This window comes from Gallinula chloropus (genome assembly GCF_964237585.1).
Source record: "Gallinula chloropus genome assembly, chromosome: 1".
NCBI lineage: Eukaryota > Metazoa > Chordata > Aves > Gruiformes > Rallidae > Gallinula > Gallinula chloropus.
This window is the reverse complement of record NC_140085.1, coordinates 144,115,337-144,142,228: the sequence shown is the minus strand read 5'-3', so window position 1 is coordinate 144,142,228 and position 26,892 is coordinate 144,115,337. Positions and strand designations below refer to the sequence as shown.

Genomic DNA, 26,892 nt, shown 5'->3' with positions numbered 1-26,892 from the left:
CACTCCCAGGGGATATTCTGGGACTGGACCTGGCAGTTTGGAGACACTTCCGTGACGCTGGCAGTGGGTGTTGCAGTGTGATGGAACCTCTTAGTTTGATTGTGGAAGATGAAGGATCAGTCTGGGCACAAATGAGGAAGTTTGGATGTAAGGTGGCAGCATCTGGGAAAGAAGTTCATCCCTTGCAAAGGGGATCTAGGTCTTCCCTAGCAAAGGCCTGCCAGGAACCCATGGGAACTGTTTTTTAGCTGATTTAAGGAATTGTTGAATGTTAACATGAGGTGTCAGCTTTGCTTTTGTTATTAATATGTCTGGACTTCAGGTTCTCAAAGTTTTGTGGGTATGTAGCTGCTGGGGTGAGGGAGATCAGCCTCCTGGGTCAAAAACATTAACTGCAAGTAAGAAGGCTACCCCTGCTAAGTTTATATCACAATATTTGTGTGCGTGGGGAGGTAGAAGGGAGGTGGGTGATGGGGGAGGAAAGGTGTTGCAAAGCCTTCACAATTCACAATGAACTAAATCTTTGGACTGGAAAATCATATTGGAAAGTCTAGAAAGGCAGAGGTGAGATGTCAGGTTACTGCAAACTATAACAAATTCAATAGCTGTCGCCCGGTGCGTGTATCGCATGGTAGCACCTTCCTCTGTCATGCATGTCAGGCTGCCTGAGTCACTGCCCCTTTCCTTTGCCAGAAAATAAACTGATGCGAGGCGAAGGGAGCACCCCATGGTCTTGGCCTCAATTTACCTACCCATGTCTTTTGCAGCCTGAAAGATGCCAGCTGTTAGGAGAATGATGATCTTGTAGCAAAATCATGGTATCCTTCCTGTATCTCCCCTTGGTGATGCGGCAGTTTTGCAATTTCTGAAAAGGTCAAGCAGCATTGTTAATGCACACCACACATCCGTGAAGGAGTGTGATTCCTTGGTGAAGGTGCAGTGGTTTAGTTTGGGGAAAAGGACATCTCCCTCTGAATGCAAAACTTGGGTGCTCCCCAGAAGTGGAGGAGGAAGGTATGTTGGTCTAGTTTATCATGGAGATTAGACCTTTTTATTTGAGTTGTTCCAAGTAGTGGTGTCTGAGGGAGGTAAATGGCATCAGAAATAGTGTGCTTAAAAAAGAAAAGGAAAAAAAAAAGGAAAGAAAAGGAGACTCTTCAACACTTAAAACTTTAGGCTTTTTATATGATTGCTTTCAGCCTAGCCTGAGACTACATAACTCCTTGGACTTTGGAGGAGATTAAATCCAGTCCCAGGCTCTTCAGCTAAGGTTATTGCTCTGCTCTCAGACTGTCCCCTGAGCCATCTCTGTCTATTTCTAATTAAGGACTAAAGGAAACAGTTCCTTCTGGTATCAGGAGTAGCAGGAAGAAAGCTACGAGCATTTCTGTCAGTACTGCAGGGAGGCTCCCACCCTCGCATCAGGGACCAGCGCATCTGTGCTGGACTCTCCTCTTCATGCTGGTCTCATGGGGACCCACACTCACCTAGTAGCCATCAAAAAAATCTTCCAAAAGGCATCACAACGGATCAAAATTTGTTAAACATACCTATGCTGAGAAGTTTGGCAATCCATTAGCATTCTGATCTGTTAAATACCTGAGAGTGAAATTAATTCAAAGTATCCTAAATCAGAGAAGGTAGGGCTGCTGTGACCATAGGGTGGTGATGGTGTGCTGGAGGTGCACCTAAACCTTTGAACCTCAGGCACTGGAATTTGGACATAATTCATTGGTAAGTCCAGTATGTTTCTTTGCAGATCTTAGGGTTGAGATAAATCCAAGTGTGGCCTTTCAAGCAGTGTGCTAAATTCAAGAGAGAGTAATTTTTAAATTACAACACTTACTTATATATAACTTTTGCAAGTGTTTGACTTGTTACTTGTGCTTCAGTTCATGTCCCTTAAGCATGAATTTGAAACAGATGCAGCATTTTAAAAATAGCAATGTACCTTTTAAAAATTACTTAAATTTCTCCTTTTGGAGTTTGACCTGTATGAAACAAATATAAATGACACTGACTTCTGAGAGATCAATGGTTGCATGTTCTTTGACTTCCAAGCCTTGGAAAACTGCTTCAACATTGTGGCCCATACTAGCAAAACTCTTCATCCATAAACTGATGTGCAAGTGTGCATGGAACACGTATGTATACACATATCGCCCACATACACACACATGCCCGAGTGAAGGAAGAAAATCTCGACACTTTTATTAACATATTCTTCATGGCTTAGCTTTGGAAAAGACACACACTGTAAAAGATTAAAAAGGTACATGTACATTTGGGACCGCTTTAAATAACAGATTTTTTTTAAAAAGAAGGAAGGAAGGAAACTATTAAAAAGAATAATTTTCCATTAACTGAAGTGTTTGCAATAAAGACAATTATAGCAGTTGGCACTATTCTCCTCGAACCAAAACAAATAAATACATTTGGTGACATACGTTCAAGGAAATGTGATTTTTGCAATGTTCATGCAAATAAGCAGCAGCCTCACAAATGCTAGAGATTTTGCCATCTGGTATTACCACAAGCATACAACTCGCAACTTGTAGCTCTTCCTAACTTACTGCTTTTAGGTGGCATATTAGGCACTGTCACATGTTTTTGCCATTTGAATAATCGTTCTGAATTATTGCAGGTTGTGCATTGTGTTGGCGATGGTGATACTTCTCCTTTGGGAAGTTCAGAGATACCATTTGGGGGTGCAGAGATCTAATGACTTCTGTGTCTTCATCAAATACGTCTCCCTCAAATGAAGGGATAAAAGTGTCCTTTCACTTTAGGAGTATTGCAGAAGTGCATTTTTTAATTCATTTGAGGCCTAGTCAAGAACGCTGCACTTGTTTACTTCTCAGAGACTGAGTATAGATCACTATTATAATTAATCTCAGGGGAGCTGCCCATCTCTTTTTTGACTACAGGCTAGGGTCCAAATGCAAAATATCTCAAAGAGTCAAGAGGTTCTGGGTTAGGAAACACAACTGAGGATGTGGTGGGTTAGCCCTGTCTCAGGCCCCCATCCCAACAGACCTCTGCAATATCAGGAAAACCCCAACTGACCATGATTATTCTGGGCTGCAGAAAGTCTACTTCAGACACAGAGGTGATTGCTACTGATGGGAGTACACTCAGCTGGCGTGAGGTAGTAACTGAGGACTGTTGCTCTCATAGCAGTAAATAGCAACTGCTCTGCCTCCCGACCTCGGCAACATGTGCAGTGGCATGATCACCGCTCACAGGCACCCCATGGGGAAGCCTACACTATCCCTTGTTTCTTAGGGGAAACCGTTTCCTGTGCCCAAAACTCTACCCCTACAATTGCCTCCTCATGACACTACTTTTCAAACAGAGGGTGTTGGCATGAATAACAAGCGTTGCTCATGAAAAATACAGGATAACCTCCCAAAAAAGCCCTCTACCACCTATAAGAGGAATAAAGAGCTGGTGGTCAGAAACTGTCTCCAACCTGCTGTACTGAAACCCCTTTGTTTCACAATAAATCCCCACCTTTCGAGCCCTGTTCGGCATTTGGCATCTGCCCTCAGGTGCCTTCAGACCCATCAGAAGGGTACTCCATGGTCCAACTTCCAAGTCAGCAGCACGGGGAAGTAAACATCAGAGTCTGTGTCTGTTTGGTAAGTGCTAAGGCACTGGCTTTCAATACTAATAGCGTCTAACGTATCTGGTGTATTTTCAGCGCTCTCAAGTCTCAAATTAGAATCAGATAGCTGTTGGCCTTTTTGCTGCCTTGCCTGAGGCGTACTAGGTAACGTCACGTGGGTAGCCAGTGCGACATATGTTTTGCTAACTGGGAAGCTGGTTAGGAAGACAACCTCCTTTTTATTAACACATGGTGCACTTGCATGACATTAATATATATTTCTCCTTTACAGATTTACAGTGCCAGAGGAAAGGCATTAGCTGAGATAAGCAAAATAGGCGATCGGCACGCTCGTCACATTGTCCTGAAGTAACGTGTAAAGCTTGTTAGGCACACTGGTTTCCTGTGCTAGGCTGGGCCGTGCAAACGTGTGGCAGTGTTGGGGAAATTTGGGGAAAGGGTTCTCTAGTTTATGTTGTTATGCACTGAACTAGAATTTGGGGGGTGTGGGAGGGGTGGGAGGAGGGAAGTTAATTTTTATTCTGGATGTCTGTATTGGAGAGAGACTAGTTCATTTCTAAAAGCTAATACTATTGTGTGACGCAGTGATTTTATTCTTTCTCCAGCTACACGCTACCAGCCATACATACGCTGTCGAGCCAGTATTCATTTATTCATGCTCTGAAGTTGTGCTAGTGTCAAATCCATCAGAAAGAGGAATTGTTTCAGTAGTAGTTTCAACACTTGGCTGATTAACAGAGATCAGAAGAAGCAGCCTAACTGTGGAAACCACTACAGCATGTAGTTTTAACAGCTCTTTGGGGAGCTAGTTAATGAAAGAATCACTACAGAAACACATCCATGTGAAAAAAGGAGCATTCTCATACAACACTCAGAGGATATGTCATAAGTGGAAATATGTTCATAATTTCTATTTACTCATAGCTGTAATTACCATCTGCCTTAAGAGTACTTTCAGTCTTTGTCAAAGTTGCTTAGATATTTCCTTTGTCACATTTCAAGCAGAGAAGTTCTTCACCGACTAGATCCTGCCCTGTGATTTCTTTTTTATTCTTCTTTAAGGATTTAATTATCTATTCTCTGTGTGAAGAAAGCACCAGTGTTCCCAGAGACCTGAGCCTCCCCAGCCAGCTTGGACTGGCATTCGTCTGATTCACGTTCTTGCTTATTTTTGCCATCTGTCTGCAAACCAGAGTTCTTCCCTTTTAAATTCACACTGGTTTGCATGTTGCCCGCTAATTTTTAACTCTTAAAAAGCTATTGCTATTATTTATTTTATTTTTTTTTTTTGCTGCAGTGTCTACGAGCCGGATAGAAACGTGCTGCGCAGGAAAGAATGGGAGAGGAGAAATCAGGAGACCCAGCAGGAGGATGGCACGTTTAACACGAGTTACTCCCTCTTCAGTGAACCGTACAAGGTAGCTGCTTCCCAGCTGGGTGGCTGTTGGTTTATTTATTTATTTATTATGCAGTAGAAAAATGCAGCCTGCAGAAGGCATTGTCCAGGTTTCAGCACACTCCCGACAAGTGGTAGCCTCACAAAATTCACAAAGGATGTTGACACTTCATTAGGAATCAGATAATTTTTATATATATATACACATATATATGAAATAAATACATAAGCTTCTTAGAATGTTCAGCAGAACGCAAGAATGAAGTAAACTAGAAATATCCTAACAGTATTTGAGATGGAATTAAAACTGGGAGGTGAAGGTGACGGTGCCCTTTTTTTGCAACACTTAGAAGAAAACAATTGTGTTAGAATTGTGTGGGAAGGTCAAACAATACAGTAAACATTGTGCTCTGGCCAAGGTTAATGCAATAAAATATCTCTGTGTTTGCTTTTTTTTTTCCCCTTTAAGCATTACCCATAATATTTGTCTGCTAGACTGCTAGACGTATTTTACCCTCTCCAAAGGCAGAAGTAACTTATGAGTCACAATTCCCTGTTTTATCCCTCATGGTGACAGTAGTGTCAAGAGGCACAACTGTCTCTCCCCACCCCTTGTTAGAAGGGTCAGGTGGGATACTCTGCACTTAACTGCTGCCTCCAGAAGCCTGTGAACTTGACCAGAGAGTGTTATCCCACCGGGGCTGTTCCTCTCCCCCAGAGACTTTGCCTGCCTGCATCAAAGCATCATGTATCGCTCTTCTAGTAATGCCTAAGTTAGTGCGGCAGCCACCATCTTTGAAGCCCTTCCCTCCATGCAGCATCACTCATCCTTGATGCTTTGGGTGCTTTAGTGCCTCTTTCCAGGAGTCCTGTTTGGGACCGGGCACTTGGCTTCTGCACCTGACTTCAGTGCTTCGGTGTTTCTATCCATGCCCCAGGGTCAGCTTTTTAGCTTGCAGTTCTTCCAGGTTGTTGTTTGCTTCTAGTCCCTGATAAAAAAGAAAGATCTACCACTTTCCGACCCTGTCCCCTGATAGAAGATGGTTCTGTCTGCCTTGAAGCTGACCTCCAGCTGCCTGAATTTCAGATTCATTACAAAGACGTTTAGAAACCATGGGAAATGTCTTGAACTCCTCCTCAAGGCTCTACTTGAAACAGTCTACTGTGAAACAATCAAGGGCTAATCCATGGAAAGAAGCCTGAAAAGCTTGTCAGCTGTGTCTTGGCATGTAATGAGACAGCTGTTGAAATGGGACCTAATAATTTTCCAGTTGGTAGGTCCAATCAAATAGACTGATCACTAAAAGGGTCAGTCTTTGCTGGGTCCCTGATACCATTTCGTTGGAGGTACCTGAAGCTGATAATACTGAGGCTCAAGTAGTGTAGTTGGAATATTTTGTGCACTGTGATTGTCAACTGTGTGCCGAGGTACTGACTGTCACAGCACAGGCTTCCATGTATGATGGAGACACCAGTAGTTTCTGACTTAGGATGTCTGAGGGCACCTCTATGCAACAACAGTATAGTTCCATCAACTTTAATAGGAGCGGGTAAAAAATCATGGCCGTCTCTAGAGGATAGTGAGGGGGTATCCTGTGGGTAGATCAGAATAGTGGCTTCATCCATGCTTCTTATCTTGAAACATTATATACCTATTTTGGACAAGCATGTGATGAAGCTAGCTTTGTCAAAGAAACATGGAGAAAGGCAAAGGTCTGGACAGCTGAGTAACTCACCCACAGCTCCATTCTTAACGGTTTTGGATGTCAAAATTTGAGCAGTGGCGTCCTCTGAATGTCACGTCTTCCCTGTTGATGGACCCTTGCGCTATCTGAACTCATCCAGGCACTTGCAAACCTTCAGGGTGGGGGTGCAGAGCTGTGGATCCGGCTCTTTGATCTTATCATGGAGAGAGGCTGACTGTGAAAGAGGAAACCTTTCCACGAAAGCAAAGCTGAAACCTGCTCTTACTGTCTTTAAAGATCATGTTCAAGTTTTAGGTGTTTCCAGAGGGGAATGAAGTTATAGCAGACATTCACTGCAAGCTCTGATTAAATTCAGTATTCCTCTGCACAGCTTGAGAAACATGAGCTAAAGCCAAAGGATTTGCCATTCAGAAGGCCATATCTGAAAATCAAAGGCAGATGGGAAATCTCTTAAATCTTATGTCCTCTCTCACCTTGACATGTATCGCTACTCCTGTAACATCAGATTTTCTGAAAAATCCTTACTCTTCGGGTTGCCCCTTATCCTGTTCAAAGTATCCATAGCAACCCTTTATGAAGGATTACGGGAAATCCAGTATCTTTTACTTAAAATGTCTTTTACAGGGGGTAAGAAGCAGGAATTTAATTCTGGCTATTTCCTGGACAGAATACCTTGTCTCATTAACCATCTGAGCATCTTTAATGAAGACAAAAATTTCTGATGACCATCCATCCGTTTTTAAAGTGCTGAATCTTAGAGTTTTCAAATGCACAGGTACATCTTGCGTTGCAGTAGAATATCAGAGCACTGCAAGTTAGAAATGTTTGCACAGGGTGGTTTTCCTGCTTACTCATTTTGTGATCACATTTTCCCTATATAAAAGATTAAATAAGGCTGGCCATATTTCTGAGCAAATAACAGGAAACTCGTTACATCTGATGCTTGTAACAAGTTACCACAGATCCCATCGTATCCCCAAGAGGATGTAGGTGAACTCTTCTTGAGGAGATCAGCTCAGCACAATATCTTCTCACCTCGGGTTGTCCCCATTTTACCCAGCAGGAGCAAACAACACTGACCCTTGGTAAAAGCATTAGATTAGTTTCTTGTGGTTATCTAGGATTTCTCAATATGAGGTGTGTCTGTGTGACTATCACATCACATCACACTCATATAGAAAACAATACGTTGACTCCTCTGGGCTAGTAATAGTCCACAGATAATCAGTCTGAAATTAGGCTTTTATTTACTTCTCATCCAAATAGTGGTCATCAGAAAAAAACAGACCTTTTGTCTGGGAATTTGGACTTTCCAGGGGCAAAACTTGCACATAAATTCTCTTAAATTCATGGACCTAGAGACAGTCAGATGGAGAGCTGCCCCACAAGCTGTCTGTACTTTAGGAGACCTGTGGGTGGCAGAGGTCCCATTCCATCTGGTGGTCCTTCCATGCTGCTGGCAGGGAAAGAAAACTCACACTCAGCCTGGGTCCAGGCCCGAGGGCAGATCTCACTCCCTAGAGAAAAACTGGAAATACATGCCTCTTTACAGAGGTATCTACACATGGTAGAGGATCCACTGGAAGCACAGAAGAGATCCACTATATAAAAGGAAAATTTCCAATGCCTTTTGGGAAGTAATTCTGTTCGTCAAGGAGATGCCCAAGAGCCCAGGACACAGCTGAGTGTATCTCCAACCTTCTTTCTTTTCAGATATATATGATGCTTCCCACTTTTGAAGCCTTGTTAGTAGTTTCCTTTTCTCTATGACATCAATGTGATTCCCATAAAGCAAAAGAATGCCCTTTTTTTTTTAAGCCACTTGCTGTCTGTGAATTAATGCTTCACATTTAGCAGGCTGTTGTCCTTGTGACAACAGCAGCTGCGTATGCAGAGAAGATCAACCTGTAGCAGTTGAGCCATCTCACTGCAAGTTTGCAAAACAATGTTTTGGGTGCAACACTTCTGAGTTTCTCCCTTCAGTAAATCCTGTTGGTAGATACTCAACTTTCTCAGACAGCATTGTCTAACATACTAGAAGTCTAGCTGTAACGTATGTTACGTAGTTGCAAGCTAGTGTCCTTGAAATTTGAGGGGACAAGTTTCAAGCAAGACAGGACTGCTTCTACTGCCTACCTTAGGAACGGGTTCACTATACTTCTCTAAGAATTAGCATGTGGCAATCACTGCACTCATTTATTGGGCATTTTTGCTTAGACTCGGGTTTTTTTAATAAGAAAACTTTAAAAAAATTCTGAACTAGAGGACATTTTTGTTTGAGTAACAAAATTTTATTTGAAGGCTTAAAACAAAAATACTGCTGCTGCATCTTTTGTATTTTTTATATAATTTGCAGGGGGTCTTCTCTATTCCCTTTACTGCCTTCTTTCTCCTTCTTTCTGTGTTCCTCTAAACCAAAGTGTCTTGAGATGAAAGCTTGGCCTTCTGAAGCCAATGTGAGTTTTCCCATCCAGGCCCCATGTCTGGAAGAGAGAAAGGAGAACACCTCTGGCTCATTACTGTCTTCCTCTGAAAGCATAAAGCAAAGAACAGCATACACCTGAATCTTGGCCAAGTTCAGAAGAAATCTCAGCTGCATAAATGTTGATTATGCACCCTGTTCCTTACAGTGGCTTTATAAAGCAAGGGTTTTCAAGCTTTTCCAGTATGCTTTCTCTGACTGAATAATTTCTTTGCACATCTGCCTCTTCGGTCAGGAAGTAAATGGATGAATATAAAGACAACAATTAATCTTAAAGGGGAGGAAGGGTGACTGTCTCCCCCCCTTGCTGCACACAGCAAGTACTGAGCATTGTGAATAATCTGGGGAGTTGTGTTCACTTCCCTCCCACCCCCCACCAAAGAGGAGAGTGCCCTGGAGCAAGCATCCTCTTAGAGTATTTTTGAAGAAGGGACATACTCGTCTGTATTTTTCCCTTTGTCCTACAAGCTGTCTTCAAGTCACCTCAGAGTATGTGGTTGGCTTAGACTGGTGAGTTTGTTCAGTGCCTACACTGGATGTTGCACAGCTTCCCAGCTGCTATCTGTAAATTTAAGCAGTCAGAGAAGGAAATTGGGAATGCAGTGTTTTCATTCATGGCTGCAGGAGAGCTCGCGCTGGGTTACAGGAAAAGTTTTATCATGGTCAGATTTAATCCAAACCATTCAATGTAGTTGCAATAATAAATTTTCTAGTTTCCAGGTAATATACTTTAACTACAGCATGATACCAGTGATAGATTTCTTTTTTTATATACTCTAAGGCCCTTTATAGCTTTTCCAGTTCAGGGTAGATTTAAGATGTTGACAAGTGTCTTCAGAGACAATAAGGATTTTCGATTTCATCCCTCAACACCACCGCTGAATAAGGCAGTGCTACTTCAGTAAGGATTTCAGCAGAGGCATGCAGGGAATTTTGTTTTTCTTACGTTGACTGTAGCAGAACACTCAATTTTTGTTTTGCAGACTAACAAAGGGGATGAGCTCTCGAACCGCATCCAGAATACACTGGGCAACTATGATGAAATGAAAGACTTGTTAACTGACCGGTCAAACCAGAGCCACCTCGTTGGGGTTCCAAAACCTGGGATTCCTCAGACGTCTCTCCCCAAGCCCGATGAACATCTTATTGCGGACTCAAGACCACCGCCTCCTCCTCCCATTTCCAGCACTACTTCTTCCACACCAGCAGCCCTACCTGCGCAGCAGAGCAAAAGCACCACGATGGGTTGGCAGAAGGCTGGGCACAACGCTGCTTCGGATGGCCAGCAGAGAGCGAGCAAGCATGGGCACCGGTCGCTGGAGTCCCACAAGGGTGACTTCAAACTGGCAAACCAAAAATCTAGTCTGGAGAAACTAAAACGCTATGCATCGAGTCCCACCTCCTCCTCTTCCTCCTCCAGCGCTGCCCAGCAAAGCTCACTGAGAGCCACACTAGGAGACAACGTCAACAGAGTGCAGCAGCCAGCAAAGCTCAACTGTAGCTCGGAAGGAGGAGCTCAAGCGCAAGAGAGGCCAGCAAAGCATGGTGGCGGGCACTGCGTCCAGAACTTCCCGCCCTCTCTTGCTTCCAAGCCCAGTCTGGTTCAGCAGAAACCTACAGCTTATGTCAGGCCAATGGATGGTCAAGACCAGGCTCCTGATGAGTCTCCAAAGCTGAAGCTACCAGCAGAGATGACCAAGTCGTATAGGGGAGTGCCTTCTAACAAGCCTGATTCAGCCAGGACCAAGTCAAAGATAGCAAAGTTCAGCATTCCTAAGCAAGAAGAGGTAAGTAAGTTTATACTTTTTATGACATACCCTGATGGATGGATGGATGGATGGATGGATGGATGGATGGATGGATGGAGCCTTAGAACTCCAAATTGCAACTGTCTCTTTATGAGTTTTTAACGTACTAGTTTGCATGTTGAATTTTCTTTTTAACGTTGACGTAGTATATTGCAAACAGCAGTTTCACAGTGAAATACTCACTGTCGTCAGGGCCATAACACTTCCTGCAATGGCACATTTTCTAGTAGGATATGTTACATCACTGACTTTTTTCCTGAGTGTCCACATATGAAGTCTGGATATTTTTAATTTTTTTTTTTTTCTAGGCATGTGTATTGTATCCAAAAGTTCATATTTCATTGGTTTCTTTTTCTTTGGCAATGGTTAAATAATGTGCTTGTGATCAGAAGTAGTTCTGTTGCCCTCAATGATGTGACAGTAGTTTTGCAATCTAAATAAATTACTTAAACGATACGAAATTTGTGGAATAAATAAAAATACAGGGATGAGACTCTCCTTTTAGTTCTTAGTATGTGTTTCTGTTTCAAAACAATTTCTAGGAAGAGTGAGGTTTGCTTCCTAAAGAATCACCATCCGTAAAAACCCAGCCATGCTACAAGTATGAGGACACGTCTGAAAAAGCTTCTAGACAACATTTCTGTTGGTTACCAGCAGTAGATATGAGAGATTTCTGCGAGCATATTTCACGTTCATTTATTTCACATTCCATTTGTGCCAGTGGGACGCCTTGCTTTATCGCTTACACAGTCTATGATTTTCTGTTTTGCCTTTTTGGATGGGGAGGAGATGCTTGGTTTTGACAGAATAAAGGGTGATTACTTTTTTTCCTGGGGTGTATTCAGAGGCTTGGATGCCAATACAGAGATGGTCGCACCAGCCTCTTGTGCGAAGTGGTAGATCTCCCGTGACTTAAACAATTTAGAATATTTATAGGACTAAATGACTGTTTGGGTGAATCACTGTGACTTTCTCAGAGCAGAGACAATGATTGTTTACTCTTATTTGACAGCTGTGATGTGTCTTGAGATGTTTTTAGTCTTAACATTTTTGTTTCTGGCATTGTTAAAGGAGAGGAAAAATCTAATTTTTTGGTGGAGTTCTCTGGCCCCTTAATGCCTGTTTTATTCAGAAATGGAGTTGACTGTTGTATTCCCCCTTTGGTTTGGTTTGGGAAAGAAATCTCTCTGGAAGCAATTACTTCTCTCAGCTCTTTTAGGCATTATACCCATGTAGTTTTTCTCTGAGCTAGAGCTCCATCAGTTCCAAACAACACGTAGGTGATAAGCTGTTCCTCAAAAGGGGTTGTTTTAGGCTCTTAAGCCAGATTTGATAAGCAAATTTAGCATTCACAAGCAGCTGTAATTGTGCAGATAGATCAGGTAATGGCAGATACTAATATCCATTTAGCTATTATTACCTCTTTCAGACTTGTGCTTCTATCTGCAAGTAGGAAGTATTATTAGAATTAAAGATGCTTGTGGCAATTGTCTGTGTCTTTCAAATTTCCCCCCTTTACATGTATGAAATACTCTAAGGAATAGTTTGGAAAAGAGTTTTGATAGGCAATCATTTGTTTGTCTGAAATTCAGGGTTTACCATTTGCATTCCAAATTCACCTACCTCAGGAAAGAAAACTTTCATTTGTTGTATGTAATTCATACCACTGCATAAGGGTAAATTTATACAGCAGTTTCTAGACATGTAGACATATTTGAGATTACTTTAAACTTAACTTGCTTAGATACTGTTGGGCAGCGTGGACTACCATAGGAGAGAGTGGACTGCAGGACAGCGACTGAAGCGTTCGCCAACTTCTCACAGGTCTTATGGGATGCAGTGTTAATGGAACAGTGTTTGGTAACATAATATAAACATTTAACTGAAGTTGAAGGAGTTGGACAAAAACACATTACCTGGTAGGTAAGTTAAGAAAGATCTAGGTGATTATAAAAAAATGATGGGCTCAGAAGAAAAATAGTAGGTACTATAGGGGCTTGAAACTGGAGCGAATGAACAGCAATGCCTAGATTTCATGTTGGAGGGCTGAGAGTCCTGGTGATAAAAGTGCCTATATATTTTCCTTTATCCCGACATTTCCTTTGTTCTAACATTTTCCATCCCAAGTGGCACAAGATGAAATTGGAAACCCGCTGATATTGCTACAGGGAGAAATACTGACCAAGACCGAGAGGTTTTTTCAGGATGTGTTGCCTAATACACCCTCCCTTTAATTTTCAGTCATACTTCATTTTATTACAAAACTTTTTTCCATTCTCATTACATGTATCATACGTCTCCTAGTAGAGTTTTGTAAGAATTTCCATGCATCTCTTAAATTTCTGCTTTCAAACTCACAAAACTTACCCTTTGCATCAAACGTTTGCTGTCCCTACTCTCAGGGGCAGTAGTTTTAAGCTGCTCCCAGCAGAAAAGCTGTCATGGTCCTGTGAACATTCTCAGGCAAAATAAAGCCTCTCTTGTTCAAGGTGGGGCTAAAGGTGGTGGACAGGAAGGACCCTGTATCCCTGGTGGCCATGGGAAGAGTAGAGATGCTGTACAGGATGACTGTGAGGGAAAGCAGGGTGACAAACAGGCCACGACAGTCTCTAGGAAGCTATACGGAAACAGAAACAAGAGTGGCAAAAAGCTGTCTCAGAGCAACCAGAGTATATGGGAAGCAGGAGAGGAGCAGAGAGCTTGGGAATGGGCTATCTGGAGCGCGGGTGGTGGAATGAAGCCTTATGTCTGTTAAAATAAAGGGTATGTGGCTGAGATGAGCTAGGTAGAGCAGTTAGAGTGCTCTGGGGGCTATTGTAGGCAGCACCGTGCCGTGTTGCTGTCTCATGGTCAGCTTGTTCTCCACCAGGACCCCCATGGCCTTTCCTGAAGAGCTCGTGTCCAGCTAGTCAGCTCCCAGCCTGATCTGGTGCTGCGGTTATTCCCCCCCCTACTCAGGAGTTTACTTTCCTCTTGTTGAATTTCTTGAGGTTCCTCTTGGCCCATTTCTCCAGCCTGTCGATGTCCCTGTGGATGGCAGCACAAGCCTCTGGTGTATCTGTCATTCCTTCCAGTTCTGTATCATCTCCAAACTCTGCCTATCATCCAGGCTATTGTTAATGAGAGTATTCAACAGTATTGGCCCCAGTATTGAGTGTGGGGGTACACCGCTAGTGACTGGCCTCCAGGAGGACTTTGTGACACTGATCACTACCCTCTGGACCACTTTATAGTCTTAGATTTCTGTCTGCAGGCCTAAATTTCCCCCGCCCCCCCTTTTTTTTTTTTTCTTTTTTTCCTTCTAGCTCTTAAAATGTGTTCATAGCAGTGCCATGGTCCAAGCTTTACTCTTCTCAGCTTGGGCTAGATGAGTTCTACAGCTGCTTATCTGAACTCAGAACTGAACTGCAGGAAGCTGTAAGGGAAAAAAGGTGCAAATAGGGGCAGCAAGATGGCAGTGCAGAGTGAAGTCGTGAGAGAAAAGATGAGACTCAAAGGACCAAAATTTGGGGGGCAGGGGAGAAGCTGCCTCCCCTGACCAAGTAGAAAAGTGAATTGTGAGAAATGACCTTTTTCCCAACTCCTGCAGAGCTGGGGCACGTGGAGCGATGACCTCTTCTGTGTGATACTCCAGATTTATTTTGCACATCACGTGAGTACAGGCAACTTAAAGTTCCACAGAAGGAACCAGGAAACAAGAATACATTGCTGTGGACCTGGTGATTTGCAAGTCCACTTGCTACTGCGTTCAAGTTGAGTCCCTGCACTTGCATTCAGCTTGCAGTACTTCCCAGAGCCTATCGGTACATGTCTGATACCAATGCGCCTTCATTGGTGTTTAGTGGTTTGAAGGAACCATCAGTGGAAGTATGAACACATCATGAAGCAAAGTTAAGGGTCCCTCTAAGAAATGAAGAGCAAGAAGCAATGTCACACGAAGCGTGTGTGTCTTCAGCAGGATACAAAATCCTCTTCTGTACATCCCTTAGGGTTTTCAGAGAAACAGGGCACAAAGTTGGCTGCAGTACAATTATTATTCACTGGAAATAAAATCACTTGAATACAAATTATAGACCATTACTTTTCAATACATGAGAAAGGTTGATTTTTAATGTAGTTCAATACCTCATTTAATATTTTTAATCAGTTTTGGAAAGCCTTCAATATCTTGACACAGACTGAAGTTTATAATTTTTTTTTTAATTGTTTTAATGAGAATAACTCAGATAGACCTGTGTGTAAAAAGGTAGCAGTTACTCATTTGGGAATTTAATCTTTAGGAGCCAGGTTCATCAATGTTAATTAGAATCCATACCCAACCTCCTGCTCCTTTGAACATTATCATACAGCTCTGTAGAAATGATAGCTCGTCATCTCAAGTACTACTATTTCACATTTTGTACTACTTAGAAATTACTTTGCTGTAGGTAGAAACATGCTGTATTGGATAGAAGGGAAAAGAAGTGTGATACCAGGGTACAGAGGGAAAGAGGCAGGAAAATCAAGTGCCTCTCTTTCCTAAAATTTTGTTGAGTGAGACAAGAAGAAAAACCTAAGATGGCAAATCATGTTCTTTATATCTCAGTTCTGTTTCTGAATTTCATCTCACAGGCTGCATGCTGCTTTTTTATTGCATCGAAGAAGCTTTATCTATTGTCCTTTGCTCACTCCTCCAGGGGTTATGGAACGAGGAAATCGAGGTTGTGTTCGAGAATGACTAGCAGTCTAATGGTAAAAAGGGTAGATTTGGTTCTGTTAAATTTGGGAACACATTTATGTGAAATGTAGATAAGGTCATCTTGAGGACATGTTCTTATTCCACTTCATGGAGTACTTACACAACTTCTTCTGCAGCAGAAGCAACGCACAATAGATTAAATGCTGATATTTTTTTCTTTTTTGCCCTGATCTTACTGAGGCAAATTCCTATTTGCCTGGGTAAGATGCTCTCTGCAGTCATTCTCATTTGAGTGGCTATATATAGCTATCAGCATCTGGCACATGCGCTAGCAAGTGTTCTTTAAATCTGCAATCTTTTTTTTTTTGCCTATCAGTTCTATCCTCATATATTAATGGAAAGCAAAAAACTCCCACAATTCTTTCCTCCCTCTGGGAAAAAAACTCCCAAATATGGACTTAATGTCAGTAATTTGTTCAAAACCAGACTTTTTTATAGGAGAGGTTTGGTGCATATCACACATAAGTAGTTCCATTCCAGTTAAAAATTGAAGGTGGAAGTTCATGTGTGGGGAAAAAAACCAGTGCAGCTACATCTCATTTGACCACAAAAGCTCCAGTGTAGACTAAATTGGGAAGATGGCCATGATCAGTGTGTGCCTCCCCTGGAAAAAGCAGGTATCTGGATCCACAGGGAAGTAGAGAGGAGACAGTGTCTCGTGGGGAAGGGGAAGGGTTTAGAGGACAGATTTAAGTGCTTTCCTCAGAGGCACAATGCCACCTTCCCCTTGCTGTGATAGAGACTTGTTGAACTGCTGCAGGATTAAGAATTGAATCCAGGTTTTTCTTCTCTGCTTCCCTGGATGTCCCAGAAAGGCAGAAATGAGAATAGAAGAGCAGTTGAAGATGCTTTTAGATAAAAAAATCAGAGAGATTGAATCCATTAGCAAAAAGGTGCATACTTCTTCTGGCACCGTTCTAGGACGTGCCCAAAGAGGCTGGAGACATAAGCACAGAATTAAGTGTGTTGATACTCCTCTACCATTTATCAACTTTATTGAAGAATTGCGGTGCTTGAGAAGCTAGTTAGCAATCACAACACTTGAGTACTCTAAGCACTGTAAGTATGAGCGGGTTGTAGCTGTTTTCTTTCCCAGATGTTCATGGGAACGAGTTAGCAAGCTGCATTTACAAGAGGACACAGCTCAATTCATCCCTGCAATGGTATCCACTGACCTTCCCTACAAATAAAGGATGCTTTCCCACGTTAAACAGGAAGAACTGGACAACAAGAGCAGTGTGGTGCAAAGATCCCTGCTAGCCGTGGGTTATTCAGGACCTTCGAGTGTGTCCGTGGGAGGGCTGTGCATTGCTGCCGGTTTCTGTGTCGAAGAGTTCAACAGAGGAGGACTGGGAAGAGAGAGCGTGCCAAAGAGAGCGGTGTTTGGAACGCCCTTATGAGACACAGCGGAGGCCACAATGCGCAGAGGTGGATTTTTGGGACAGTTTTCAAACTGTGACCTGAGCCCCTGCCTCTCTCACCTTCCCCAGCCGCCAAGGCACGCCGCGATTCCGTGTGCGGGCGGTTTCATTGAACACAGGGGGCCGAATCTCTCCGCTTATTCGTGGATGGCAGCTCTTGTAGAAGGAAACTACTGTTTATACACCTTTATTTTACTTCTAAAGCTCCCTAGTTTTACTGTTTCTACCCTCAATGAACCACGTTTCTTCTCCCTTTTGAATTAAATATGAAAAACTTCTTTTTGGAGGGGAAAGCACTAGCTAAACTTATCTGCAGGTCTTTGAAAATAAAGGGGTTTTTTTGTTTTTTTTTTTTATTTACATAGAGCCTTAAGTTTTCTGTATAGACTGATTACCATATGGTATGTGCTATGCATTCGTTGCTATGGTGAATCGCTTGTTGTTCCTCATTGTTTTTCACCGGTAAGATGACTACCATCAGAGAAAAATCTCTTGAAACTGGATGTAAACTTATGATTGTCAAGAGAATTCCTTAATGTGTGCACCTGCATTTTCACAAATTTTCCCTGAGGCTGTTTTTTTCTAATTACTGAAAAATATCTTTTGAGCAGTTCATTGGGATTGCTCACAAGACAGGTCCTCCCTTTGATAGAAACAGGCTTTCCATCCTTTCTGAAGTTGGAGAAGTGACCACTTTTGGAATAAGGAGACCTCAGTGCATGTAAGAATAAGGTCCATTGTGAGAAAAGTATATTCCTCTTGCCTTTCCATCCCCAGAGTGGATGGTTTAGTTTATGAAAATCAGCTCTGGAGTTGATACAAAAGTGCATGCATAAAAATGTCCACAACCCTGCATAATTGCTTCTTTAGTTCCTTTTGGTAAGCACTAAAGTTATTGATGAAGGAAGTATGATTTCAAGAACTACAAAACCCAGTTTTTAATTGCACATTTTGTCTGATTTTTTTGAATCCATTGTAGCGCTTATGATGATGATAACTTGATGTAATAAAAATTCTCCCTACTAGAAACAAAGTAGTCTAATAGACCTCCTTTGTGAAGTGCTCCTCAGAAGATACATGGCACTGCTATCACTTTTCCACCTTTGGCCCCATTAACATGGATTGCTCCCAGGCTGTTAAGGGTTTTTGTTAGCTGGAGAAAGCGGTCCTTTTCTGGATGTGGCTGCAAGACCTGTGCACTGCGGCACAGAGCTCCCGCAAGCACAAAAAGAGGTCTCCTCAGAGCAAAGTTTTGGCCAAGCATCTCCTCCCTTTCCACTTCATGACTCCTTAAACAAAGTAGTGCTTAGAAAGTGTTAGGGTACAGATGGAGAGTGAGAGTGGGCTTGTTGTGGATGTCAGATGACTGGTGAAATACTCAGAAGCACTCTGCTCCTGAGCCCTGACATTGCACGACGCCAGAGCCTTGTCTGAGTGTCCAGTCAGGTGTGGAGTCCAAGCCCTCATTGCTCCTGCAGAACAGCTATTAATGCCAACTCACATTCACCTTTACCAATAGTTATAGCAAGATAGAGAATGTCTTTCTACTCTTTGTCTTCACAGCAATCTTCAAGGGATCATGTAGGATATAAAGGTGGTTTAGGATTTTATTTTTTTTTCTTTTTAAATGCCCATGAAAAATATTTTACTGTTTTTGTTCTGTAGTTTCCCCAGTCTTTCATGAATCAGAGCGACATGAAACTGTCACCACTGAACATGCTCATGGGGGTCAGTTATGACTGATGAGCAGGAGAACCGAAGAAAAATACAGCGAGCTTCACAGATCACTGTTAATTCCAGCTAAATAAATAATGTATACGTGCCACTTGATGTATAAGGTTAAAGAGGTCAGACCTCCAGTAATTGTTGTAAATGATCCAGCCAGGCCAGAAGCAGTTAAATTCTTTATTGTTGGTCACATATTCCCTTACAGTAAATGAAGACAAATACACCCTTAAATATCTGCATGTAACATGCTTTATTCACCCTGCACATCGTAAAGTTGTCATTTCCGTAGCACTTCTGAATATGGAAGATCTATCCCTGTGGTATCACAAAATAGCTTCCTAGAAAAGTAATTAACAGAAGGCTTTTTTTTTTTTTTCTAAGTTCAGAAAAGATAAATAACGTAGGCGTCTGTTTTCCTGTCACTCTTGGTTAACTTTGTATGAAAATGGATAGCTTCCAAATTAAAGCAGGCACCGGCCTGTCTGGAGAAAAATGCATCTGTAAAGAAATGTGTACATTACATATTCATGTAGTTCAAAATCTCTTAATTGTATTTTATATATAACAATTGAACTTTCTGAAATATGGCACCTTTTTTACTTCATGACTTAAAACCGGCATGCTATGAAAGGCTGAGGCTGCTTCTTACATGGTTTAGGATAAGCATTTCCATTCCCTAATTCCTTCATACATTCTCCACTCTCTCCCCTCCCGCCCGGCATGTTTCTCTGAGCGATGGAGGCTCCGTGTGAGGTGGCTTCATGCCACGTTTTATGCGGAAGATAAATACACAAAAAGCATTCAGGCCAGTGAGCCACAGGGTCAGGAATATTGAGATCCAGATTCTCTCTCAGAGCCAAAAATCGCTATTCATATTCCGCTGCGTTTACTGCAAATGACTGTAAGGGAAGCTACAAAGGGAGGGAAACCGAGAGTATTTCTTCTTACCTCTTATCACTAACACATGTTTAAGGAAAGATGGGATTTAAAACGCTCTCTCTGCTTTGTAACTATTTTGATACAAGATGTTGAAGATGATGGGGTTTCTTTCTTGCACATGCTAGAGCTTATTAGTATTCAAATACCAGCAGTGTAATCTATTGTTAATAAAATTTTGCGTTTATTGAAAGCTAGTTGTACGACTGCATTCAGATGCAGAGGCAGGTGCGGCTTTATGTGACTGCTACAACTTCTAGGCCTGAAGTAGAAAAGGGGAAGACAGATGCCAGGTTATTGATTGCAAACAGGGTCAAAACCAAATATTAATTCAAAGTATGTAGAATGGACATGGTCTGGCCTTCTAAGAGGCCTTCTCTGATTTTAATTGCAGTCTCAGGGACATCTGATACAAGAAAACATACTGGTTAATTTCTGATTTCATGGAAGTAGCAGTCCAGAGTGGAAGTATGATGTCTAGGAAAAGAAGGCTTGGGATAGAGGACCAAATGTAATGTGAGAGGGGTGGTCACAAAAGCCCTATAAGCAGATAATGAATGTCTTCTTACACTAAACCGTAAAATGTGTAGCATGCGGGACAAGTTAAACGTGGATAGATAGAGAGGACGTAAGAATGAGCTGGGCCCCATGAAAGTGGAGGAGTCTGAGAAAAGAATTACCTGGGAGCCTAAGAGTATAGAATGAGATTATGCTTTGAGAAACCCACCGAAAAGGAGGGGTTAGTCACGGTCTGAATTTTTGTCCTCATGGGAAGACCAAGTGCGATGTGAGATGGACAGTTTGGAAAATGCTGTAAGCAGCAGTTGTAATTTATGATAAAGGCTGCATGGAAGATCTTTCAGTATCTTCAAGCTGGCTGAGGAGGCCCCAGAATTTTAGTTTTTTTCCTTCAGTGTGTTTGTCCCCGTGAGGAAGAGAGGACACCCATGACAGAAAGTTTAACTGAACAATTGTGGTCATGATGACAAAGGTTTAGATGGTGGCCATCACCTTCTTCATAGCTGTGTTACCTCTGTCTCAGGAGGAAAATGCATTGAGCATTTCCTCTACAAGCAATGTGCACAAAGCGGGGCTTGGGTGTAGGCATAGCTTCTGTGGGAGGTGGAAGAGGCAAATCCTCACGCTCACATGGGATGTGCCAAATGTCTGTTAACAGCCTCTACACAGAGCTGACATCTTTATAGCTTCTGATAATACCAGATTGCATTCTCATCAATAAACTAAAAATGCAGTGTCTTTTGCTACTGTGAAATCCTCCATTCAGGAGTTTCAAAGCTCTTTGTAAGCATTAACGGCAATTCTGAAAAGAACATATTAAATCTGGTTACAGGACAGTTAGCTGAGGTGCAGGCAGATGGGGACAACCTTTCTCTATGGCACCTCCAGCAGCTACACCACAGACCAGGCATGTTCCCCTTGGCTGCATCTGCTGGTGCTCTGGGGCTGAGGAACCAACTGGAAAATGATGTGCAAGCACAGCCAGGGTGGGTCAGTGTCAAAGCAGAGAGCAAAACTGAAGAAAGTGAGCCCTCAGTTCAGCGCTCAGGTACTCATGCCACAGCATGAGTAGTAGAGTAGCCGCGTAGCAGAGCGGCGTGTGAAACTGTTCCGTAACGTTTGCACTGGAAATGGCAAGTTCATAAAGGCCCCTCACTAAATTCTGAATGAGTGTTCCTCACTATATTTCTTCCTACTGTTTAGGTCACTTGAGGCAGAGACAGTTCCTGAGTGATTATGTCACTTATGGTTTACCACTTCCACCTAAGTTATTCGCTGCTCATGCTCCACCAGAAATTAATAGGGGAGTTTTGCCATTGCATTCAGTGGTAGCAAAATCAGGCTCTGACAGGGATGAATATTTCTTTTCTACATTGTATGAATTTCCTTTGGTCAAAAAGATACTGCTTGAGGGAAGACAGCATTTTTCTTCAATATTTTTTTTTTGTTTTGTTCCAGAAATGGAGATGTAATACTTGTGGTTGTTTTGTGACATCGTTATTACTTTGAAGAAAGTCAGCAATGGTAATACAGAATAACAATCAGTGGCAGAAGGTGGCTTTTGAATTCAGAAATGCTATGCTGCATTAATCCATTAACTTCAGGACATATCTTTAGAGCATCAAAGGAGCTTCTTGACCGGTCTGAGGTGCATGAGTAATTTTTTTCTCTCTTGTAATTAAAGTTTCTAGCTCCCTGTTCAGAATCGGTTTCCTCACCAACTCTTCAGTGAATAAATCTACGTGAGTGATTTCCTGACGGTTGTACATTAGGAATTATGGCATATCCCTGCACATAACTTACAGAACTATCTCAATACACAGAGAAGAGACCATAAAACACGCCGAATGGGGATTTCTCAGATATGCTAATTGCTGCTATATAAAGAGCACGGGATGAAGAGCTGACACAGAGGAAGTTCAGCTAAAAAGTACCTGCCACAAATCTTTGAAGGTTCACGGAGGAGTGAATCCTGCTGCTGCCACTTCACGGCCAAGCTCCGCTGAGCGAAGCCTTTGTAGCCCAGCGGGCTCAGGCACTGTGGGCTGGCAGCTCCCTCCAGGCCAGTGCCATGGCTGGGACGGGGCTGGGAGAGGGATCTGCTGTCTCCGGGAGCTGCTGCTGGCATCAGGGGGCTAGAGGGGTGGGCAGTGTACCAGAACGGGGGCAATTCCCACCTTCTTGGCTCTTCGCTGACTGGATGTGGTGCCCAGGGTGGGTTCTCATCTGTCCTAAAATAGTTTGCCCGTCTTGAAATGCACTGGGTTGCATTTCCTGCACACATCTTCTCGTCAAACAGCTTGGCTCTCAAAATAAAGCTGCTTTTTTCCTTAGGCTGATTTTTTTCAGTATTCAGAGCATGGACTGGTCTAAGTAATGGACATTCCCCACCTCTTCTGGACAGCTCAGGTTTCCCGTTCAGTGGCAGGAAGAAGCTGTCCACTTAAATGATGCTTTGACATTTTTTTCCCCCAAAATTTGTGCTAAATTGACGTCCATGCCAAACTCCGTATTTGTAAAGCACCGCAAAAGAATTCACAGCATAGAGGGGGAGATCCAGTTCAGCAAATGTGCTGTAACCTGGTGTGAGTGGCTTTTTAAAATGATACCTTTTATGCATAGGCTACAGATAGGTATTTTTGCACTCAGTGGAACGGGGCAGGATCACTGAACTCATTTTAAGCTGGCTGTTAAACATCCCTGCTTAATACTGGTTTTTACACATTGCACTTGAGCTCTTTGCCTTAGGTCAACCCAGCAGACAGAAATCAAAAGTGCTGTGCCCCAGCAGCTAAAAGCTGCTCTGCTATTTCTGTTGATACACCTGTACACTTCTTTATTTAAGCAAGCTTTCTGTACTATCTGTGAAATGTACGTCCTCCTAACAATAATAATTAACGTGGAAAGATGAAACCAAATAGTTATTATTCAGTAATTTTAACAGAGTATTTTTTTTAAATAAATCAACTAGGCAAATCAAACAGTATAGAAATGAAATGTGGAAATATGCCTTTGCAGGCCCTTTGGGAAATTCAGCTAATGAACTGAAGAGTAGCAGTTTCTAGACAGGCAAGAAAGTCTGCTGAATTTAAATAAATAGATTCAACTGTTTGCCTCCTTATTTTAAAATCATGGTTTTGGGCATGATCACATAATACGGACAAAGTAACTTCAGTGCAGCCTGTGTGGTTTGAAACACCGAGTAAAATACAATTAACTTTAAAATGGCAAATTGTAAGGCTATTAAAAAAAAAATCTTCTGCCTTCCGGGTGTGACTATCTTTTAAGTGTGATGATGTCACCCTGTGAGCCGTTAAACCGTTATCAATGAGCAGGCTGTGCATTTTCTAATGATTACTGTGGAGCTGAAAAAGACTCTATAATGTTCCTTCAGTTTGTTCATCATTTTTGTTTGATAATTGTCCTAAAAATCAATGACAGCTACTGAGTACAGAAATTTGATTGAACCAAGTATAAATATAGGCAGCAATTTAGGCTGTTCTTACTCAATAGGAAAATGTCTTTGGATAATAAGTGGATTCCTATCTAAATTCATGAGTTCTTTTATGACATTTTGGGTTAAGCCTGAAATAGATTAATCTTTTTCTGATAAAGTTGCATAAGCTGTGATTTCTCCGGTGACCACATTTAATTGGATATTAAATAAAGTGCTTATCTTTACACCAACAGGTTTTATAGGCTGGATTTCTTCCACCCCCCTCCCCTGAACTGTATTTCACAGATTAAGTAACAAGTAGTAGGCATGCACAAAAAATTATCGATTAAACCATGATATGCTCAGATTATAAATTAGGCTGTCTTGATTCGCGTAGGCTTTTGAGGTGCATGGCTGCAACTGAGGGTTTAAATGTACAGGGTGGAGGGAAAGTGCAGGATGGTGCCAGGAGCCGTGAGGACAGGTCAGCTCTACGTGCTCTTCCTCTCCCACATGAAGAAGAACTCTGTGCAGCAGAAACCTGCAGCGGGGTGGTTTTCTCTCGGCTTTGACAAGAAGCTTAAATTCCTGATAATGTTTTTGAAAAGCTTGAGGGTCGGGATTTGTTATGCAAGGTGCTGTACAAGCACACAGCTAGAGGTATCCTGTGATAGAGCCTGTCAGCCCTGGAAAGGCAGAGGAAAGGTTAACGGGAGCCTGGAATGTAAATTAACCTCTCCCACCTGGAGAAAGGAGATAGGGACAATGCAGAGAGAAGTAGCCAAATGGAAAAACGTAGATGGTGTTTGGAGGGAGGAGGATTTAATGGGGTGAGCAAAGACCACACTTGGGAGGAAAAATGAGACAAGGGGGAGAGGATGGAGAGGGTAATGCTGAAAGCATAGCCCAGCTGGTATGGGAGACGTTTGTCTGGTACTCGCTGGAGAAGGTGGACCAAGAAGAGGTGTCCAAAGGGGCAGAAGACAGTTAGGACTCGTTGAATTTCCTTTAAAGATAATGAAGGACACTCTTTGGAGCTGAGAGGACACTTCTGTCCCAGAGAAGGGCAGCACGTTGAAGGAATCTGGCTGAATGGCTCGGGCGTATGTGTGGTATTGGTGGAAAGAAATAGAGCAGCTGTGCAGAATAAGACAGGAGGGGAACCACCAGTGCGAGCCAGAGGCTTTGCAGGGGGAGGAAATATATGAAGACATTTGTGTTGAGTAAGCTGTGCTAAACCAAATGATGTGGAGCTCGCACTAATTGCCATTTTTTCCCCACTGGTATGACATACTGTGAATGTGAGAACAAACTGATGCCTCCCTATGTAATCAAGCCTACTTTTGACTTTCTGCTCATGGAGCTGGCAGCCCTCTGACAGCGTTTTGTTGTTTTCCTCCTCATATCTGGGATGAGAAAATTGCAGTAGCAGTGCTCTGCAGCCTGCTCAGGAGGTTGGACAACCCTTTCCTGGTGGATTTAGACTTTGGGAAGATAAACCACGCAGAGGCGTGCATTTGGTTTTTTTTTTTCGGGGGGTGGGAGGGGTGTCCCTCTAAATAAAACCTACCCCTTGCAGAAAGCATGGAATTGTTCCAGAGCTGATGTCAAACTTGGAAGCTGTAATTGGTCACCGAAGGCAGGTCAGCTCCTACAGCGAGTCGGCAGCGGCTGGCAGGGCTACAGTTGCCGCTGCTGCACCGGCAGCGGTGACTCCCGGCTGCTGGCATTGTTTGGCTGAGGCTCAAGGCACAAGGTGTTAAAAATCCCAAGTGCGTTACAGAGAGATAAAAATGGAAAGTAGTTCCACTGAGTAATGGGGACATGCATAATGGCCTTGTGCTAATTTCAGTCCGGGGTCACTGGGCCCTCGCTTTTTGCATAGTTGAAATAGCTGTGTCCAGATGATAAAGATGTTGACAATTATCTTCTCCATCCTCCAGAGACCACACAAAGCAAAGCCTTTTCCTTTTACTTTCGCCTCATTTTCTTTTATTCCTGGCTTGTCATGACTTTTGACATTGGCATGAGGCTATTTTCTAGAGGAATTTCCTTTGCCTTCTTGGCTTTTGGTAACGTAAGCGTTTTGTTAAGAACTTTTTCTTTGAAGCAGTATCTTTTTGTTAAGACTTTTTAGGATGGTGTTCTCTTTGCTGCCTCTCACAGAAGTTAGCTAGTAAATTAGCGGTCGTTATTTCCCCCTGGGCTTCAGAAAAATGGTAAATTGCATAAAGTTTTTCTCTGACTGATTGGCAGTAAAACAGGTGATTCCAATAAAACACTGGGAAAAGGATAGCAAGCTTCAGAGCTTGTGTTGATTTTGGAGTCCAAGAGCTGGTTCAGAGGCTACATCAGCCCACAAACCACATATGCTGGTTTCTGAGGTGAGGAAGGATGAACAGGGTTGTCTGGTGGCAGCCCCAACCTGCTCTCAGAGACTAGCAGGGATGTATCCCAGTGCACAGCTGGGAATTCCCAGGGATGTCTGCATCCTCTGCCATTAGCAAGCCGGTGGCAGCACTAGCCTATGCAGTCAAGGTGGTGGTAAACTATTATGTGACCAGCTTGAAGACTCTGTGACTTCTCTTAGCAGAGTTGTATCTGTTTCTAAACCTCATGCCTCCAACACTGGAGGTTCACCTCTGTACTTGCTGGTCTCTTGTTAGATGCAAAGAAGTCACTCCAAAAAAGTTCCCAGTGTCCATGCACCCTAACAGTAGTTCAATCTCTGGTTTAACAGAGTGTCTGTAAAATTCATGTACACAGGTACGGCGTTTCTAAATTGCCAACAAAGGAGCAGAAGCTTAAGTGCAATTTTTATTCCAATAAAGATGTGATGAAATTATGCCTAATGGTCTGCAGACTCACTTTTATATGCACTTGCAATGCTCCCATTGACTTCAACTGCTGTTGTCAAGGTATTTCAGTACTACCGAGCTAAGGATCATTACCCTGTGCTATTACAATACATTAAACTAATGCTACCATTTTTCCATTATAACAACAATACCTGGCGACTGAAGGCTACCACCGACCCAATAACTTGCAATCAAATATTTGTTTCAGATTTCAAAATGCATATAAATTATGAGGC

At 42.6% G+C, this 26,892-nt stretch overlaps 1 protein-coding gene across 1 annotated transcript in view; it reads left to right on the top strand.

Moving 5' to 3' along the window:
* AFF3 (ALF transcription elongation factor 3) overlaps positions 1-26,892 on the top strand; it is a gene marked incomplete at both ends in the record, with an annotated part of 332,199 nt that overhangs the window by 43,348 nt on the left and 261,959 nt on the right. Inside the window, 2 exons of the mRNA XM_084279299.1 lie at positions 4,926-5,046; positions 10,196-10,999. Coding sequence (XP_084135425.1) covers positions 4,926-5,046; positions 10,196-10,999 — 925 coding nt within the window. The remainder of the gene's footprint in view (positions 1-4,925; positions 5,047-10,195; positions 11,000-26,892) is intronic.